The sequence below is a fragment of the Prinia subflava genome, chromosome 5, assembly GCF_021018805.1.
Source record: "Prinia subflava isolate CZ2003 ecotype Zambia chromosome 5, Cam_Psub_1.2, whole genome shotgun sequence".
Lineage (NCBI taxonomy): Eukaryota > Metazoa > Chordata > Aves > Passeriformes > Cisticolidae > Prinia > Prinia subflava.
The window spans coordinates 56708932-56729253 of record NC_086251.1 but is presented as its reverse complement, the minus strand read 5'-3'; the positions used below and the strand labels follow the sequence as shown (position 1 = coordinate 56729253).

Genomic DNA, 20322 nt, shown 5'->3' with positions numbered 1-20322 from the left:
CTCTGAACAGACACTTACAACTTTAAAGCCTTGCTTTTTATAGGCAAGAGCCTTTTGTAGTTCGATTTTTTTTTTTTTCTGCCTTTCCTAGCTAGCTAAGTTTGAGCAGACGGTTTAAAAAACAGGTTTTAAAATCTGGATTCAGTTTTGCAGTTGGAAGGTCTGTTTTTAAGGGGGAGGACATCATCTCTCCTGCTGGATAATACCCACATCCTGGCTGTTGCAGGGACTGAGCCCCTCGCTTTGCCTTGCAGGCGTTCCAGCGGCAGATCCACGAGCGGCTGACGCAGCTGGAGCTGATCAACAAGCAGTACCGGCGCCTGGCGCGCGAGAACCGCACCGACTCGGCCAGCAAGCTCAAGCACATGGTGCACGAGGGCAACCAGCGCTGGGACAACCTCCAGAAACGAGTGGCCTCCATCCTCAGGAGGCTCAAGGTAGTGGCACGGTGGGGTGAGGGAGTGAGGAGCACTCGCAGGGCTCTGCAGGAATTACCCACGAACAGCAGAGCAGCTCCCTCTGTGCTGAGCTGCCGGCACAGCAGAGGAGCTCTGGGGGGGTTCACTGAGTACCTGACCTTGGTAGATTGGTTCTTGGTAGCTGAAGAAAAGCTTAAAAGAGGGAGGAGTGCAAATTTTGAGGGATCGGTTGCAATACTCACTGCTCCTATCACAGTTTCCTCTTACCCACTTGTGGATGTGTTCATGCACCTTTCCACAGATAAGAGGCAGAGAGACAAAAGGGTCCCATGTGCAGGTGTGGTTTGGAGTTTCCAGCTCAGCTCTACTTAGTGCCAAGTTGTGATTTACCAACAAGGCATTAAAGATGGAGATGTGATAGAAAGCAGCTCCTGCTGTGCTGCCTGCCTGATGAGGAATGTTGCTGAAGATGGTATTTGTGACGCTTCAAAGAAGTATCCTGCTCATCAATTAAACTGATCTCTGGGCAGATACTCTGTGCTGTGCCCTGGGGGAAACTTGTCACTGGCAGATTTTTAAATACAGCAGTGCTGCAAACAACTGTCAGGGAAAACTGTTAGCTGCCAGAAGTCAGTGGATGAGGCAGTGAGAGCAGCGATGGGGTTTGATCTGTGCAGCTATGAACTGTTACATTAGGGATGTTACACGATCCCCTTCCTGAAAAGTAAATCCACCCATGAGGACAGGCAAGCTGGATGTCTGTTAGCAGCTTCTGTGGGCATTCCTTGCCAAACAGTGCATTAGTGCATGGTCATCCATGATCCAGCCTCTCCATTGTAAAATCAGTAAAAACTGATTTTAATCTCGCAGTTTTAATTACTTTAGTTAGAGATGGGAGTTGGTTCATTTGTTTATCTCTGTTTTAAGTTTAGAACAAATTAGATGTTAAGCCTCAGTCCAAGTAACTGTTGCTGGTATAATGTTGTGGTGGAAGGAATGTGTGGAATCAAGAGTGTAATTTTATAGAAGCATCTTGAACTGCTAAGATTTTACTCCCTCTTTTGTACAAATAGTGTACTAGTATAGGGCATTGTTTTAGCATCCCTACAGGAAGAGGACAGGTTTTATACATGGCATGCTGCTGTTTGTGTCCTGATGGCCTTTAAGGTGAGCAGGAGTTTTGAAATACAGCACTGATTTCAGAGAGCTGCTGTGACCTGTCTCTTTTACCAGCTGAAGTTGTGTAACACTGGCTCCTTTTCCCCATCCAGCACTTCACAAATCGCAGGGATGAGTTTGAGGGGACGAGGGAGAGCATCCTTGTCTGGCTCACAGAAATGGACCTACAGCTGACAAATGTGGAGCACTTCTCAAAAAGTAACTTTGATGACAAAATGCGCCAGTTAAATGTACGTATCCTTATGGAGCAGTTGTTTACTACAGCCCAGTGATCCTGTTGGGCTGCCCTTGCCTGACAGAATCACCCATTTTCTGTAACTTCACAATAGCCACCAGATCTCTGTAGGACTGTATTTGTTTGAAGACAGCAGTAAATTGTTAAGGCATATTGTCTGAATCAAGATTAAGCTGTGCATTATTTAATTCAGATTCAGTGTTCAGGCTCAGTTCTGTCCTGCCATTTTCTCCTGACAATATGTGTCAGTGACAGTGGTATCTGGCTTGGAAAGCAGCAGATGCTGCTTAACAGTGAGAGCTACATGCCTAAATTCTGGCATGACTTTCTGGTGCAAATATTTTTTGAATTGGTGTTGTACTATAATCTCTTCCCTAATCTCATTGTTTGTACCTGGGAATTTGAACAGAAATGAGACATCAGAAATGTGCAGTGATTCTGAGGAATATTCTAGTTCATTGCTATATTATATGCTGATTTCCCCTTTCTCCCTACACTGGCCCAAGCAACCAAACTTCTTGGCTACTGAGAAAAAGATAGTGTGTACCCAACAGAAAAATAAACCCTGATTAGCTGAACTCTTGTATATCATGATCTCCTACAGGCTCAGGACACTGCAGCCATACTGATGTACACATGGGTGGAAAATGCTGATAAAACAAACCTTTGGGCCTCTTGAGTAAAAAGATATTTGCCAAATTCAGTTAGACAATAATGTCAGTTGCTGCTTGTCTTTCACTGCAACGAGCTGGAAAACAGGGACAAATCTTAGGCTAGAAAGGGCGAATGGAGAAGTAATTATTTCTCTTGTATGTTCCAAACAGGGTTTCCAACAGGAAATAACGTTAAACACCAATAAGATTGATCAGCTGATAGTTTTTGGGGAGCAGTTGATTCAGAAGAGTGAGCCTTTGGATGCCATCCTGATTGAAGATGAGTTGGAAGAGCTCCATCGATACTGCCAGGAGGTGTTTGGGCGAGTTGCCCGGTTCCATCAAAGACTGACTTCAAGGGATCCTGTAAGAAGCAACAGTTGTGTCAATGCTTTGACAAGATTTTGGTGTTTGAATTGCAGTGCTTATTTTGTTTTTTGAATTGCAATTGCTTATTCCTAGCAGCTTGACTGAGTGGTTTGGGCTCCAAGAGCTCAGGAGCTCTGCAGTAGATGTGCCAGCCTTGCTGAATCTTTGTTGCCAATCCTTTCATGCCTCTCCATCTGCAGAATCTGGATAATGGCATGGAGGTTGTTCATAAGGTTCAGAACTATATAGTTGTAAATTGAAGGCTTTGAAACTTTTTTTGGTGTTTTTAATATCATTTTGTTTTCCTTACCATCAATAATGTGCTTAGATTATCTCTTTATGTATTTGTTTGTCCACTCCATCTGTCCACTTTGTTGTGAGAACCCTGAATGGGGAGCAGCATGCACTTTGCTTTTCCCTGGGAACTTTCAGATGATTCTCAGTTTGCTTGGCCTCAAAAAGAAAGAACATGTGTTAGAAAGGCAGGTAAAGGAAGTAACATGAACAAATAGCTGTTCACTGCTGCCTGAGCATCATTTCCTTACTGACCTGTTAAGTCCATTTGGAACTGGGTACTCCTCCAGCAAACTGGAGAGATGCTATGGGGGTGGGTGAGTGCCTTGAAAGAGGAGAGGTAGCTGCTGATGTGAGAATTGGTTTTGGCAAAAGAGGAAGAAGGCAGAAATTATGTCTCCCTTTAATATTAGGCACATGGTCTTTGGTTGCTGCAGCTGGCACAAAACTGTCTTCAGCAGTACTGTGTTTGTTCAACCATTAGCTCATTAAGATCTCTTGTAAACCTCATTAATATGCAATAATTACTTATTTGTAGGGATTGGACGATGAAAAAGATAACTCTGAAAATGAGACAGATCAAGAGGACTCCAGAGAAATGCAGAATGATCCGTGGCATAAGAAAGCCATCACCGAGGGGCCCTCATCGACACCGTCCCTCTGCCACCTCGTGCCCCCGGCCCAGGAGAGGTCAGGCTGTGAGACCCCCGTCAGCGTCGACTCCATCCCACTGGAGTGGGACCACACAGGTGACGTGGGAGGGTCTTCCTCCCACGAAGATGATGAGGAGGCAACATACTACAGTGCTCTGTCAGGTGAGAACCAATGCCCAGCAGTCTGGTTTGACGTGGACAGCTGGAGGATGTCCCTGTGTGGGAGGGGAGGGGGATTGAAGTCTTGCTCACACGTTCTTGGTTGGTTTTCAAGTACCATTAACAGATGTGAGCAGACTCATCTCTTAGATGAAGGAAATGGTGCTGACTAAACCAAGCTTTTATTTTTAGAAACAAAAGAAGTTTCTAGAAGCCTTACTGTTTAAGAATGTTTGAAAATGGTGCCAACCACTTACTTTGTTCTTTGTCTTTGCTGTCCCTCATTGTTTCAGTTGTTTTGAATAGTTGGAAGATACTGACTAGCGAGGAAAATGACATTATTCTTTTTTCAGATGTAGAAATCACTGAAAACCCTGAGGCATATCTTAAAATGACCACAAAAACTTTGAAAGCATCTTCTGGTAGGCACCTGCTAGTGCATGTGTCTGAACATGGCAATCTCCCTGTGCTGCACGCTATATTCCTCAACCTCTCTCATACGTAATGTCTGATTTCCTGCCTTGTGTGGACACCATGTCTCATCCTGCCATGGTGTTCTTACGCTGCAGTATCCACATGGACATTAAAAGCAGTCAAGAACACACCATTTAGATTTTGCCTGGTAAATGCCAAGGTGGTTAACGTGCATTTCGTTGTATTGATCCAAAGTCTTTTGGTTCTTTCTCGGTGGTTTGCTCTGGGTAGTGTCAATTTTTGGTCATTTCTAATTTTGGTTGCGTAACTACTGAAGGCAGTAGCTCCAACTCTGCAAGTATTTTTTTGTGGGTTGTGCATGACAGAACTATGTGTGTCCTGTCTGTTAAATCCAGAACAAACATTCTCCAAACCAGGACATGTCTAACTCGTTCCCTCTGACATGTTGCAGATGTGTGATAGTTATTGTTGGGATGCAAACTTTACAAAACCATGGTGCAGCCTTGTCTTTTGGGTTTTTTTTGAATACTCTAACCTGTATTCAAGCATTTTCCAGAAGAAAACAGAATGTCCCATAACTGCATGGCTCTCATCTCATTACCTTTGAAACACTGTTGATGTTTTGCAAATGTGCATGCTTTGCAAGGAAAGCTGCAAAACTGTCATTTTTATGCCATAACTCAATGCCATTTTATTCAAAGCGCTTTCTAACTTAATACAAAGCAGCAGCTTCCTTGTGGAGGTGGGATCTTGCACTCATGGGGTGTGGTTTTGGTTTTGTTTGTTTCAGGAAAGTCTGTTTCAGAAGCTCATCCTTGGCATTCTCCTGGAAGCCCAGTCTGCAGGAAACACAGATATAACCAGGCAGAGATGGCTGGAAATGTGTTGTCTGGAGCAGAGACAAGTACTCCCTATAAACCAGGCTATGTGAGTTGGAGGCTCTGTGGGCACTGAACCTGTACTACACAGTCTGTCTGTTCTGTGTAACCCCACCCTCTTCGCTTCTCCAGCATCAAGGAGAAGAATAGTTGAAGTGGGGAATTTTCACTTCACACAAACTTGTACATTATTTCTGGTGGCTCAGGTTGGACTCCTGGTCAGTCAGGGTCTGGAGGAACTTCCTTCCTCTGTTGTCATGGGACAAGTCTGGGAGAATTTAACCTCTACAACGGGCGGGGTGTGAATGTCTTGATACTTGATAACATATTTCCCTTTCCTAAGCAAATTTTAAGGGTCTTAATATGCCAGACACCATTTAATCTGCTTCTAGGCACTGAAAAATGTGCCAAAATAGCTTATGTACATTGGTGCCTCAGCCCTGGTGGCTGTTTGCCAGCCATGGCTTCACCAGCAGCTGCCAGGCTCAGTGGATCTGGACCCACTGTCAGCACTCTTCCAGACAGGGTGGTGCTGGTCTCTGGCTGCTTTTGTCATCATTAATCCAGTGTCAGAGCCTTAGAGTCAATATTGTCAAGACCCACAATCCAACAAAGAGCATCAGCAGTTGTACATTGTCTGTACATGTAGTGCAAAGGCAACTCATTTGCCATGTCCACTCTTGTGGTAGCTGGCATCACCACGGTGTGTGTTTGTGTACTGGAAAGGCACAGAGAGCCGGTGTAAACTGTAATTGTAAGCTCAGCCACCCCAGAGTAACACAGATTAGGTTGCACCTTTGACATCCTGTTACCCTGCAGGGCTCACCCACCAAAATCTCATTGCAGGTGAAGCAGCTCAGCTCTGCCAGCAGCAGCAGCAGCAAGGAGAAAATTCCGTCTGCCCACATGAGCGATGAGGAGCCCCAAGATGACCAAGAGCTTGTGAATATAGCAGCAGCAGAGAAGCAGTCAGGTACAGAGCATTAGGAGTGGCTTTGGGGCTGTGGTCTTTGTCCTGTGACTCTGGGGGGACAAAGCAGACATGGCACAAAGGCAGCATATTTGAGAACAAAAGAAAAATCAGTGTATTTTGCCAAATTTCCAAGTTTCACTGAGCCCCCTCCTCATCTGGTTCTGTCCAACCCATATGTGCTGTTCAAAGCTTTCTCATTTTCTGCCAGAATTGAGATTTTTATTTCATACCATACTTCTGTCTCTTTGCTGCCTGTAATAAATGAGAACAATTTCACTTTTGTCTGATACTGAACACTTCAGAGACTTCTCATCAGATTCCAAACCAAAGGTTCTGTGTAAAATAAGATTGCTGTATGTAGTTACTGGTACTCCATATAAGAAGATGCTACAGCTCCCATTTGCAGAAATGTGTTTTCAAAGCTGGTAGTGCATTCAGTATCTTTACAGTGGTCCTTTCATGTAAACAGACCAGCAAGCTGGTTCTCTTGACCTTTCAGGACCTCATTCCTGATTTCAGGTGCTTGAGATTGTAACAACCCATTGTACTCCAGTCACAAAAGCAAATCATGTGATAAAAAGAAGGCTGCAGCTACATGCACCAGCTTGCTTTCTTTCTTTCCCTGGTCTCACAAATCTCTGGTTCAGGCTCGTGTCCCATTTGTGGGATGAATAGGAATAGCCTGAGAATAGTTTAGGTGTGCTTTCAGAAAGTGTCTGTGATGACACAGGTGGCATCTCCATGTCCTTTAGCATAGAACTGATGAAGCACAGACTCATTAGAGTGGTTGGGTTGGAAGGAGCCTTAAAGTTGTCTAGATCCAACCCCCCTGCCATGGGCAGGGACACCTTCCACCAGAGCAGCTTGCTCAGAGCCACATCCAGCCTGGCCTTGCCACAGCTTCTCTGGGCAACCTGGGCCAGGGCCTCAGCACCCTCACAGTAAGGAATTTCTTCCTAATATCCAATCTAAACCTGCCCTCCATCAGTTTAAAGCCATTATCCCTTGTCCTGTCCCTCCACACCCTTGTCAAAAGTTCCTCTCCAGCTCTCTGGGAGCCCCTGTAGGCACTGGAAGGTGCCTAAAGCTCTCCCTGGAGCCTTCTCTTCTCCAGGCTGAACAGCCCCAACTCTCTGAGCCTGTCTTTACAGGAGAGGTGCTCCAGCCCTTTTATCGTCTTTGTGGCTTCCTCTGGGCTCTCTTCAGCAGCTCCACATAAACATGAAACACAAACCCAAGTCCTAACTGCTGGATCATATTTGTCCCATGCTGAGTTTTGGTGTTCACCAAATTGCAGCTGGGCTCATTGAATTCAGTCTCCTTAGATTTGGTCTGTTCTTCCAAGTGAATTAAAACATCTCCAATTACTGTCATTAAAACTCTGTGTAGTATTGCTGTGTGGATAATTTTGACCAACAATATTAAATTTGGACACTGCAGAATCTCAAGAAAAGATGTGGCTGAATGACAGTAACACATTAAAGCAGTTATTACGGATAATAATTTTCTATGAAAACTTCTTGCATCTGTTTTACACACGCCTTCCTTTACTGAAGATTTAAATTTTTTTTTTACTATGATATACAGGCATTATTGATAGGTGGGAGCTCATCCAAGCCCAAGACCTCAGAAATAAACTTAGGATGAAACAGAAATTGCAGCAGTGGCAGCAGTTGGACTCAGACCTCAGTGACATCTCTGCTTGGCTTGATAAAACTGAGCAAGAGCTGGAAGAGCTACAAAAGGTGAAGCTTCCAACCAACATGCAGGCACTGGAACAAAAGGTCAAGAAATTGAAAGTAAGTTATGGCCTACTGAGAAGAGGGATTTCAAGATGCTGATGTTTTTTAATCACTGTGTTCTCCTGGGATCAGTTGGCAGCATGAATGCCAATAGCAATGATCCTGTGCCACAGGGCAGCTGAACTGCTCTCAGCTCAGAGGACTGCAGAGGCAAGGTGCTTCTGTCTTCATACACAGAAATTGGCAGGCAGAAATAAAAACCTCCCCACTTCTCCCTTTCTGTTTTCTTGCACAGTGATATCTGCATCTTTTCCTTGTGCCATTCCCCTCTAAGCAAACCATTGATATAGATTGAAAACTAGCCAGGTCAACAGGCTGCAGAGCTGCCTTTTTTTAAATTGAATTAAGGGCAGGGTGTAATTCCAGCAGGAGACTGACAAAGATCTGCTCTGGAGCTGTGGTTTCTGCAAGCTGAGCCAGCAGGTTACCAGGGCACATGGAAGTGCTGGGGCCCTGGGACTCAGGCAATTAAATCTCTCAGGTTAAAGTCTGAGAGAGCAAGTGTTCCTAAAGTCTGTGGAAGTGCAAAATTCCTGTGTGCTCACCCCTCACCAGCTGCCCCATGTGGAGTCACCCTGAGGCTACTGGTGTCACCCTTGGGGTGATGCTCACAAACAGGACACTGCAGGACAGAGAAGGGATTTCTTGGGCATGTTGAGAGTATGTTTTAGCCTACATGTCCTGCAGTAGTTATTAGGCCAGGGACAATGACTGCACTCCAGTAAGATCAACTCTGACTCCTTCAGCCAGTCTGGATTAGGAAATGTTTGATGAGGGAGGTGTTTCCCTTCAGCCCGGAGCTGGGTGTCTGCCCTCCTCAAGGAGCAGAGCTTCACCTCTTCTCTCTTTTGCATCTGCTTAAGAGGAGTCCATCTGGCTGTAAATCCCATTTTCAGACAGTTTGGCTTTAGAGGGGTGTTAAAAGAGCCAGTGTGCTCTAAGAAGTGAATTTCATGAGATGTCAGGACATCCCAATTGCCTGGGATAAGGATAAAGCCAGTCTGTCAACAGACTGGCTTACTGGTGTTTGGAAGTCTTTTTGCTTTGTCTGATATTAAAAGAAATTTTATTGCCTGGAGGAGAGGAGGGACAGGATCCTTTGATGGGTGCAAAGTAATTTAGACCAGCAGTTTTCCACAAGTGGATCTCAGATCTTGAGAATATAAAGATTGACACTCTTGGATAGAAGGGCTGCTGAGAAAAGCAATCCCCAGAGGGGGTGGGGAATCTCCATCCTGCCAGATACTGAAAATTTAAATGGATGAGGCCCTGAGCATCCTCCTTGGAGTCTGAAGTTGGTCCTGTGTGAAGCAGGAGAATGGAGCAGAGACCTCCAGATGTCTCTGTCAGCATTATTGTAGGATCCTGGGGTGGCAAAACCTTTATCAATCAAGAGAAAACACCATGTGATGATCTCTGGGAGTATTTGTCCAATTGTCAGGGAAAGAGGCAGCTCAGAGGGATTGAAAGGCAGATGTGGATTAAGCCATAATGCCTGTGACTTAGGGAGAAGCACAAGCCCAGTCACACTTATTTTCTTCAGAGTGAAGGGTTTGGCTTTAAAAAAACCCCAAACATAAACCTACCTCAATATGTTTCTTGGCAGTATTGAAAAGCCACTAGATTCAAACATCCTCCCCAATACCTGTGATACTTTTGAGCGCATGGTTTTATTGTCAATAAACTTTTTTTCATCTTTCATAAAAGCTCCTAATCCTCTTTTTCTATCAGGACTTGCTTAAAGCATTTGACAGCTACAAAGCAGTGTTGCTTTCTGCTAACCTGAGCAGTAAAGAGTTCCAGAAAGCAGACAGCACAGAGTTCAAGGAGCTGCAGAACAGACTTCGGAAGGTCAACTTGCACTGGGAGAAAGCAACTCGAGCACTGGACAACTGGAGGAAGGGTTTGCAACAAGCCTTGCTGCACTGCCAGGTGTGTAGCACATGCCAGCCTGTAAGGGAAAGCTCTCTGGGGTTCTGTTGAGGAGAGGGCAGAGGGGTCATTCCTGCACGTCAGTGGAATGGTCACTCAGTCCAGGACACTTTGCTTCCTGATAAAGTTGCCTCTGATGGATTGAAATGGTTTGGTAAAAATACCTTTCAAGTGGATAATGTCCTTTACTGGAATATTTTAACAAAGTTTCTGTACCCTCACTAATTGTGAATTTGTAGTGGCTCTGTCTGATCTGGGCTGGGCATTTCATTTCTAGGTGAAGGCACTGCAAAGCTGTTTTTCCTTATGTGCCAATCTTTTTGTTTCTCTAGGATTTCCATGACCAGAGCCAAAAGCTAATCCTGTGGTTAGCAAGTGCTGAAAGCCGGAGGAATGAAGCACAAATCACAGATCCCAATGCTGATCTCAATACAATCCTGGAATGCCAGAAGGAGCTGATGGTAAGTGCAGTGTTAACTGCAGCACCTCAGCTCTCACCAGCAGGGAGGAGCAGGATGTTTGTGTCTGCAGCCTGGCCTCAGACCTGCTGTGTTCAGGCATGTGGGCAGTGTTTGAAATCCACCAAGATACTGCCTCTACAAGGCACTTTTCCATAATTACACATCATAATTAAGTTGCTTATGAGCAGTCTTTATGCTGGAGTAAGACTTCCAATTCCCAAAATTTAATGTCTTCTCTGTATGAATTACCTGCTCTTAGAACTGTTTTAAATGTTACTTCAAGCAGGTACAACCAGTCTCTTAAAGAGAACTCCATTTCCTATGTAGCTGTAATAACCATTCCTGTGTCCTGTGGATTCTCAGGCAGGTTGTGTTGTTCTTTAAAGCCTTCCAGAGTTCCTCCTTTTGGGAGAACATCCATAAACTTGAGTATGGATATAAACTGTTGTGCTGTTTTTTGTTTGTTTATTCTCAGCAACTGGAGAAAGAGCTGCTGGAGCAACAGCTTAATGTAAACTCCCTCCAAGAGCTCTCTGCTTGCCTGCTGCTGAAATCAGATGGTGATTACATTGAAGAGGAAGAGAAGGTCCATGTAATTGGAACAAAACTGAAACAGCTGATTGACCAAGTCTCTCATGACTTAAAAACAATACAAGGGAATCTGGTGAGCTGGAATTTAAATACTTGCTCATAGATCTTCCTTATTGAAAAGAAATAGCATATTAAGAGTTGAAGGTATTTATAAAAAACTGACTTAAAGCTTAAGTGCTTCCACCTTCATAAGCTGAAAAAAGAACAATTCTGGCTGTAGGAAGGACTTCAGCACCCCAAGGCTGCTCTACAGTATTGTAGGAGAGGGTTATGCTGCCTCTGTCCTCGAGGGGTTTGAAGAGCAGAGAGGATAAAGCTCTGCATAAGGCTTTTGGTCAGGTGTTTGGGCAGGAGGTTGGACCAGATGAATTTCCTGAAGTCCCTTCCAACCTCAGTTGGTGTGATCCAAACCAGGTATCAGGCTAGGAGTAAGAGTTGAAGTTCATAGCAATGGGTTGCTTATCCTAAGGCCTGTCAGAGATATTTTCAAGTTAATCCCTGTATGCACCCATTCCATTGTAATTCCTTCAGGGCCCTGTAAAAGATTTCTTTATTCTGGGGAGCTGGTTGTGCTCATGTGAAGGGGCAGTGGGCTGTGCACCTACAGAGGTAGTGAAAGGAGGTTCTTTGCACTTTGTTTATTGTCAGTTTTGAATGTGCATTTTAAAGAGGAAGGTGGTGTTATCTTTTAGGATACCAAAACATTCCTGCTAGTTCCAGATGACTTGGACTCAGGAGCCTATAATCCAGAAGAAGAGAAATCCAGCCCTGCTCTGAAGAAGGCAAGTATTTTTTTCCTAATATTTTGCTGTCAGCATATAGTGTATTTTGACATATTTAGTGTGGAAGTTCCTCAAGTACAATCATTTAACCTTTTAGGTCCACCTACCTTATTACAGCCCTTATAATTGGATCTTAAAGTCTACAGCTGTCTTTTCAGAGAAATTCTCTGTAGTTTTTGAAAGCTGGGTACTAAAAGCTATTTCTCTCAACAGGTGGCCCTCAGGAGAACTGCTGATGGCAGGAATGGCAGCAGCACAAGGTAATATTTTATATATGCCTGACCTCTTGAAAAATAGTGAATATGGCAGAGATGGGCAGCAGAAACCTGGGCAGCTGTTCCTGGAGGTTGACACGTGGGTGGAGGTGATTCCTGCCTCCCTGCAGAGTCCCCTCTGCATCCAGCTCTGGGCTGCTCCTTAGGGAGTGGATTCCTTTAGCACTCCTGCCTCAGGACCTCCACAGTGATGTGCAGCCCTGGCTTGAGAAGACATTTTTTGTGCCAAATGGGGGATATTTTAAGTTTTAATCCTCCTTTAGTTCCACCAGCATGCCTGGAAAGAGAAACTTGCCCCTGAGAGCCACTTGATACAAACAGACCATGAAGGACAAAGGGAGAACTTAACCCCCAGTCCACTGGGGCCTGTTCCAAGGGTGGGTCTCAGTAATGCCAGGGCAGAGAAGAACCTCATCAGTGTGAATTGATGTCTTTCCTTTGTGCTTCAACACCTATTTGGAGTGGTCTGTTTGCCTCCTGGGGAAAGCCAAGTTTGCATCTGCAAACAGGGTAAAAACGACTTGTTTAACTCAAACCCTGAGGTTCCTGTTGTTCTTTGTTTCTCCTTTTCAGGAGCGAAAGCCATCCACAGCCTGTGCAGGCTGGCTCTCCCTCTTTCTTCTACCGAGTGTTACGAGCAGCTTTGCCTCTCCAGCTGTTCTTCCTGCTGCTTTTGCTCCTGGCCTGCATGATCCCCTCCTCTGAGGAAGACTACAGCTGCACCCAGGCCAACAACTTCGCCCGCTCCTTCTACCCCATGCTGCGCTACACCAACGGGCCGCCCCCGACCTAGGAGCCCCTGCACTCACACCAGGACACTCTGGGCTGGTGCTTTTTTCTCCCCTGCTGCTCTAGCATCAGTCAGGCAGTGAGTTTCACATCTCAAAATGTATATCTTGACAAAATTTCAGCGTTTTTGTACGGAAAACAAGACTTTTTCTAGAGATTTTTTTTAAACTGTAAGCTGCACACTTTATACTTTGATGATGCAATAGATACACTATTTTATAGGGGCAGTGCTCTCAAGCTTGCAAGGTGTTTGGATACTGAGTTCTTAGATGCAGAAACGACATCACAGTAATCTTAAACATAGCAGTCTCTCTTGGGTTAGCATGACAAACAAGCAGGTGAAGAGGGACTTCATTTACCATGATTTCTGCACACACTTCACGTCACTTGTATCTTTTGGTACTGTAGTCACTTGGTGGAAACAAAAAAAAATTGCATATTTTTGAATCTTTGTTATTGTATTTTATTCATCTAACACGTTCAATATCATGATGCACATTTGTTTTGTTTGACATAAAGTGTTCTAGTGGTTAGGACTGCTGTGTTGTCTTTTTATACCACCTTTGAAATAAGGAATTGCTGCATTGCGTGGAAATGATTTATAATGCACATATTTTCTAGATGAACATGATTATGTAGACTATCCCTGATGTATACAAATAGTGCAATGACTTTTTTAATGAAAGTTTTTTTTTCAGTTTTTAACTTGCTGAATAGTGTACAGTACCTTGGGAGAGAATTGTGCATTTTTATAAGCTTTGTTTTTAAAATGAAACTGGCGTGTGGGCAGTGCCTGGAGAAACACTGTACAGTCAGCGCTGCCCCTCGGTTGTACAGTTTGAGTACTGTCATTAAAATTTTGCCAATGTCTGCAGGATTGTGGCTGTGTCTGGGGGGAGACACCAGCTTCATGTTCCAGCACTGCTGCCCCTTCCACTCCTGGAAGAATCAATTTCTTTCTTTTGGAGTGGTGCTGGAAGAAGCCCAGCCACACTCCCTTGCTTGTCAGAGCAAGAGATCACAAACCTGTGTTCTGTGGCACAGATCCTTTCCTTTGCAACTGCTTTCCTGGAGGAAGAATACAAAGTTGAACCAATTAATGCTTATTCCTAGTTTGAAATGCTGAACTATTTACCCCTCTGGAACTGACTTTCTGTAGTGGGAGTGCTGGAGTGGGGAAATGCATGTGGAGGAGAACTCAGTGTGTGTTGCAGTGAAAATGACCCAGGAATTCCCCACTTTCTGCACTGCTTACCCATGGAAAATAAGGTCTCTGATTAGCCTCTGAGTTCTCCCACCCTTTTTACACTTGTCACCACTGGTGGTTGCTGATTCCCCATCTTCTGGCAGGGGGCTTTATGAAGCAAACTGCTTTGTCCTGATGTTCAGAGAATGGCCAAACCAGGAGCTTTTGCCCAGCCATGGTGGCAAACCCACTGTGGTTTGTTTCCAGGATATTAAACTAAACTCACAAGCTGTTTGGTGGTGCCAGATTTCTGCTCCAGCACCAACAGCTCACACACTGGGGCTGTATCCAGAGATGGATCCCCCTCACTGCACACAGCCACACACGCTGTCCTCTCTCCCTCTGCAATCATTATTTGATATTTTCAAAGCAATTACTTTAAGATGAGCTCATTTAAGTTTCCTGCTCTGTAGAAGGGAGCCAGCTCCAACCATTATTTCATTGCCAGGTTGTCACAAATGCCTGTGCAGACCTTTTTCCCAAGAAGTAATAGGCAGTTGCTGATGTGATATTCAGTTCTTCTTCCATTAAATAACCTGTGCAAGGGAAAAAATTGAACAATGTTAAAAGGTTTAAGGAAAATTTCATAGCCTACAATTTCCTTTCATTATGAACAGTTATATCAAATTGTTGAGCTGATGTAATATATAAAAAGAGGAGCTTTCAAGAAATTATTTCAAAATGTCACAAAAAATGTCTGAGAAATAGCTTAAATCTTTTTTCTTCCACACCTATTTTAAATAGTTTTATTTCCAATTGATTATAATCACTGCCCTGTAGGCTGACACTGAAGTCTGCTTTAAACAAGTCATTTTATAGCCCCAACAATTTCATTTCTCATCATCTCTCTCAGGACTGGACTGTTAGTGGCCAGGGAAGGAAAAAAATATTTTAAAGAGAGGTCAGATGCAGCAGTGAGAGCAAGCCCAGCCCCATGGTGGTTGTGCACATGCATTGAGAAATCAAACCAAGCCAAAACTGCTAGAGAGCTGGAGATGGGATTTGACAAGGGGATGTAGTGGTGGGACAAAGTGGCTCTAAACTGACAAAGGGCTGCTGTAGAATGGGTGTTGGGAGGAAATTCCTTGTGGTGAGGGTGGTGAGGTGCTGGAATAAGTTCTGCAGAGAAGCTGTGGCTGTCCCATCCCTGCAAGTGTTCAAGGTTGGATGGGGCCTGGAGAAACCTGCTGTGGTGGAAGGTCCCTCAGTCACTGGGCACACACATTACCTGCTCATGAGAAATGAACAAAAAGCCACTTATTTACATTTTTGGTGCCTGTTTAGTCAGCTGCACCAATCCATAACTGAATGAAACACAACAGCAGACAAATAGCATCAGTTCACAGAGCTAAAGACAGCTGGGGAAAGGGAGGGGCTGGGGTGTTGTGGGGTTATTTTCACATTACCATAAACACACAAAGTGCTTTAAAAGGCACCACTTTCAGTCATTTCCATTACAAACTCGCAGAGAGTGAAATGTTGAAACTAAAATGACAGGACTCAGAACAAAACATTTTGTGGAAAATAGGCATAGGAGATGTGCAGTGAGCACTGGTAATGGCTATGCCAGCTAATATGTGATGAGTGAAGAAGGCTTTGTCTGTTGAGGCAGTAGCAGCAGATGTTGGCATTTTTATAGCAGAAAAGTCTCATTTTCTTTGTGCATTAAATGGAAATTGCTAACACTCAGCAATGCATGAGGAATGTAGGAGACTCTTAACTGTAAAGAGTTAAGTTTCACTGTTGAGACAGTGAAAGAGGCGGCCCCAAGAAGCTGTGGATGCTCCTTTCCTGGAAATGTTCAAGGTCAGGTTGGATGAAGCTCTGGACAGTTGGGTCTGGTGGAAAGTATCCCTGCCCATGGCAGGGGAGATGGTCGCTGCCAACCCAAACCATTCCATGGTTCTATGATAGAAATCCAAACAAGACCAAAATTCTTACCTCAGAAGAGGATGATGGCTGGTGACAGTAAAATAGGATCAACAGGCAACATTCTGGGCCTCACTGCATTTTTAGGCTCTGCAAGCCTCTGTAATGATGCAAATACAACAAATATTTTTCATACTCCCCAGCTCATCCAGCTGTAAAATTAAGTAAGTAAAGTAAAAATAAGCAAATAAAATTAAAAATTCCAGCACTTAGTACACTTAAAAGGATGAGCTCCTTTCACCATGATGATCCCTGTATAGATCTATCATTCAGTCAGCAAGGAATTAACATAAGATGACTATGGAAATATGCATATTTATTTAAAAAATAACTTCAAATGCTTAGTTTGCTAACCTTATTTTGCTATTTTAGAGGAGCACGTACCCTGTTGGGCACTGTCTCAAGGGAGAATATTTCAACACCTCTACATATCTTTCCCACACACTCTCCTCTCTGTCTGGAAACATGACAGCACTAAAAATGGGTAACTTGAAGGAAGACAGAGGTGTGGAAAAGGTCTCACATTCCTGGAGACAAAGCATTTCACCTGTCTGAAACCACATTTCTTTAAAAAAAGAGAGAAAAAAAACCAGCCGAGATTGTTTTACCATCTGGTTCCAGTTCCAGCTGAGCAGCAGCTCAGCATGTTTTCCTTGTGTGTGCTGGTAAAAAGTTTGGCCTTCCTTCCTTTTCTCTTTCCTTTTTTTTTTTAAACTCATGACAGTAGTGCCTCTTGCCTGAGCCAGGTTTGCTCACCTCTGTGAAAGTCCCAGCACTGCAGCACAATTTCTGCAAGCAGCAGCAGCAGCAGCACCTCTGCCAGGTGCCAGCAGAAGCTGAGTTACAGCCCAGCAATGCAGGAAAGCAATAAAACAATAATACTCCCTCCTCAGAGGCCTGCAGGTCCTGAGGGCTGCACTCATCCACAGCCAGGCTGGAAAAGCCCTGAGACCCAGGGGAAGCACAGTGTGACAGCTCTGGCAGGGACAGGGATGTCCTCACAGGAATGCAGCGTCTGAGCCAGGCTGGGGGATCCAGACCCGAGACAAACCCAACATCTCCCTCAAGAAACCCCTCCTCAGTCTCTGCACACCCTCCCTGTGCTGCTGGAGGTGAGCAGCTCCTCCTCATCCCAGAATGGACACAGCTACATCAATCCAGACTCCACAGCTCTTGAATTTCACCCATTTTAAAACACGTTAGAAACTTTTAATAAAATTATATTGAACAAGACAAAAAGTAGGTTAAAATCACATCGTTTTCCTATTTGCACTGTACTAACAGCAACACATATGAACACCACCACGTAGCACAAAACTGCAGCGTATCCCTTTTACAGAGTCAATCCACAGCAAATTTCCATTTAGAAGGTAATTTCATGATTTATACCGTCTTTTCCATTTTCTCCTCAAAAAGTTTGTTCCAAGATTGTACATAAATTCAGCACTTTTAAAGCAAAACAAACAAATCACTTCAACATTTCTTTGAAAAACTGTATTAAACCAAAAGAGGACACAGGATAAGGAAATCAGAGAAACATCAACACAACAGGCAGTGAGGCCAGAACACAATCAAGCCCAAGAAATACTGAGACAGGTTTGTTTCACAGCAAAAACATTTCTCAAAATGAAAGTACCAATAAATTCTAGACTGTACTCACATTTTTTTCATTTTTTTCATTGTAAATACTAGACATCCTTAGAAGGACACTGCTATATTACAGTTTCTTAAAAACAATAAAAAGGCAGAGAGTAAAAATTTAGATCAGCAGCAGCATCTGGTATAGTACAAGATCAAAACAGGCAATAGATGTAACTCACTGAAAACCTCCTATAAAAAATACTGTCCTTGGCTTTAAAAAACCACCAAGATTAATGGTTTGACTAATATCCAAAATATGCAAATGGCATACTAATCAAGGTCCCTAATGCAAAAGACTTATTGGCTCAAAATAGACTTTTGGTGTGCTCCCAATTAATTTCACCATAATGCCCAGAACATGCATGTGCTATACTGAAATGTTTCCATGTAGAGAGACAATTACCAGAATGAAGGATGCCACCCTGCTGATCTCTGAGGTCGTCAGCCAGGCCATTTAATCAGGTTTTGTTTTACTCAGTGCAGCTCAAACACATGCAGAAATCATCACAAAAAGGAAGTTTAAACCACTACATCTTCAATGTAATTCAAACAAGTCATCACACTTGCAAAGCAAAGTAGTGCTTTGCATTATCCCCATCTTTACATTATCTTCACATTTACTATTATCCCCATCCTCACATTATCTTTACATTTACCATTATCCCCATCCTGACATTATCTTTACATTTATCTTTACATTACTATTATCCCCAACCTCACATTACATTTACCTTTATCCCCATCCTCACATTATCTTTACCATTATCCCCATCCTCACATTATCTTTACATTTACCTTTATCCCCATCCTCACATTATCTTTACCATTATCCCCATCCTCACATTATCTTTACATTTACCTTTATCCCCATCCTCGCTCTTTGAGGGCTCCTGTAAAGATGTGAAGACCACAGCACAAGGTGCCATGCATGCTGAGAACAAGCAAGCAGCAAACCTCAGGGCAGCAGACAAAAACAGATCCCCATCCATGTTCCCATCCTGTGCCTCACCCCCTGCAAGAGGTTTTGGGTGGGCAGGACGTAATTCCACACACCAGTCAAAGGGGTGGGAAGGTTTGTTTTTTTTCTAGCTGGTTTCACAAGGCCTGATCAGCAGATCATATACAAATACAAACAGTTAATATTCACAGAGCAACTTCTTGTACCTAATTATTAGAATAGATTTAACATCATTAATAAATATATAAAACAACATGATAATCTCACAGACAAAACACATTTCAAAGGTCAGCATTGACTGAAATATTCAGAGGATTTGGTTGTTGCTTAAAGCACTGAAGAATTATAAGCAGATAATAATGTGAGTGTTAAGAACAAGCTCACAAAATACAAACTTAAGATCAATTTAAACTTTCAGCAGAAGCTCTGAACTGACCCTAGAAGCTATTTCAAATGATCTTCAAATGAAGGCCCTTGCAGCCATTGCATATTTGAGAATAAGCTCCTTCACACTGTCTGTATCTCGGCACTTTATCTAGATCAGCTGCAGAGCAGGCATTCCCCAGGGACCAGCACAGAGGTAAACATCTGTCCCAAATGATGCTGTTCTACATTTCACACCAGCCAGTGCTGAAAGAGGACATTGTTCAGTCAGTGCTCAAAAGTCTTGCTCTGGGAGACAGAGACCAACGTGCTCTCTCCAAGCTTCTTCTGCCATCTCAAACCTGTCCCTTTCCCTCTCCCTCTCAGTTCTGCCTCTGAGAAGGAGAGGCAGCAGTTCCCTGTCCCACAGTGCTGTTCTGAGGCTTGATTTCATAAGGTGCTTTTGCAGAGTCTCAGAAAAGGCACTAAGCAGTGCAGCTGTTGCAATGTCAGAAACACAGAGGTGAGCGCCCCTCTCCCGAGACACCGATGTGCAAATCCAGAAGGGAAGAGAACTCACACTAGCTCACACTTCTGCAGCCCCATCACAGCAGCTCTGTTTTCTCCCATAGCTCTGAAAAAGCCTCACATTTCCAGGTCTGGACACAGTTACTGGGGTGCCCCATTCCTCAGGCTGTCCCCAGGCTCCGTGGGCTCCAGCGGGCCAAACTCGGGGTGTGTGGCTGGGGACTTCCTTTGCCCTCGCAGGGTGTGAGCATTCAACATCTCCAGCAGCAGGTCATACACTGGCACCACGTTTTTACACTTCATGCTCAGGAGGTGCTCCATTCCCTTGTTACTGTACAGGAGAACAGAAAATAACTCAGCAGTCTGGTGCCAACAGTGCAGAGAAGAAAAACATGCTCATGGTTTCAAGACAGTGCCTTTTTTTAACTTGGTTTTAAGAGGATTTAACTGCTGTGGACCCTGAGATCACTTACCACTACCAACAGTGACAATCCCAATACTTTAAGGCTGAATGTTCTACTATTTAGAGAAGCAAATTTTGTTTTACACCATACAAACTCTTACAGGAAATAAGTCAGATTTACTGACCCTATTGAAATGAAAGGAAAAACCCCTTGGGTGCTGTGAAGGTGGGAGGTCCCATACTGAAGCTTTATGCAAAAGAAGGATTTATTATGTGCAGTTTACTAATGACTACCTACCTCTCCTACCTGGCTGAGTAGGAAGACCTAATTACCCAGCTAATTTCAAGCACTTTGTTTACTCTCTGCATGCCCAG

At 43.8% G+C, this 20322-nt stretch overlaps 2 protein-coding genes across 2 annotated transcripts in view; one reads left to right on the top strand and one right to left on the bottom strand.

Annotated features, from left to right (window-relative positions):
• SYNE2 (spectrin repeat containing nuclear envelope protein 2) overlaps positions 1-13749 on the top strand; it is a 174583-nt gene extending 160834 nt beyond the window's left edge. The window contains exons 105-118 of the mRNA XM_063399537.1: positions 255-437; positions 1691-1828; positions 2658-2852; positions 3688-3964; positions 4315-4383; positions 5187-5323; positions 6121-6247; positions 7835-8046; positions 9781-9981; positions 10314-10442; positions 10918-11106; positions 11726-11815; positions 12029-12075; positions 12664-13749. Coding sequence (XP_063255607.1) covers positions 255-437; positions 1691-1828; positions 2658-2852; positions 3688-3964; positions 4315-4383; positions 5187-5323; positions 6121-6247; positions 7835-8046; positions 9781-9981; positions 10314-10442; positions 10918-11106; positions 11726-11815; positions 12029-12075; positions 12664-12883 — 2214 coding nt within the window. The 3' untranslated portion in view covers positions 12884-13749. The remainder of the gene's footprint in view (positions 1-254; positions 438-1690; positions 1829-2657; positions 2853-3687; positions 3965-4314; positions 4384-5186; positions 5324-6120; positions 6248-7834; positions 8047-9780; positions 9982-10313; positions 10443-10917; positions 11107-11725; positions 11816-12028; positions 12076-12663) is intronic.
• Positions 13750-13896: 147 nt separating this feature from the next.
• ESR2 (estrogen receptor 2) overlaps positions 13897-20322 on the bottom strand; it is a 34663-nt gene continuing 28237 nt past the window's right edge. Inside the window, exon 9 of the mRNA XM_063399536.1 lies at positions 13897-19875. Coding sequence (XP_063255606.1) covers positions 19686-19875 — 190 coding nt within the window. The 3' untranslated portion in view covers positions 13897-19685. The remainder of the gene's footprint in view (positions 19876-20322) is intronic.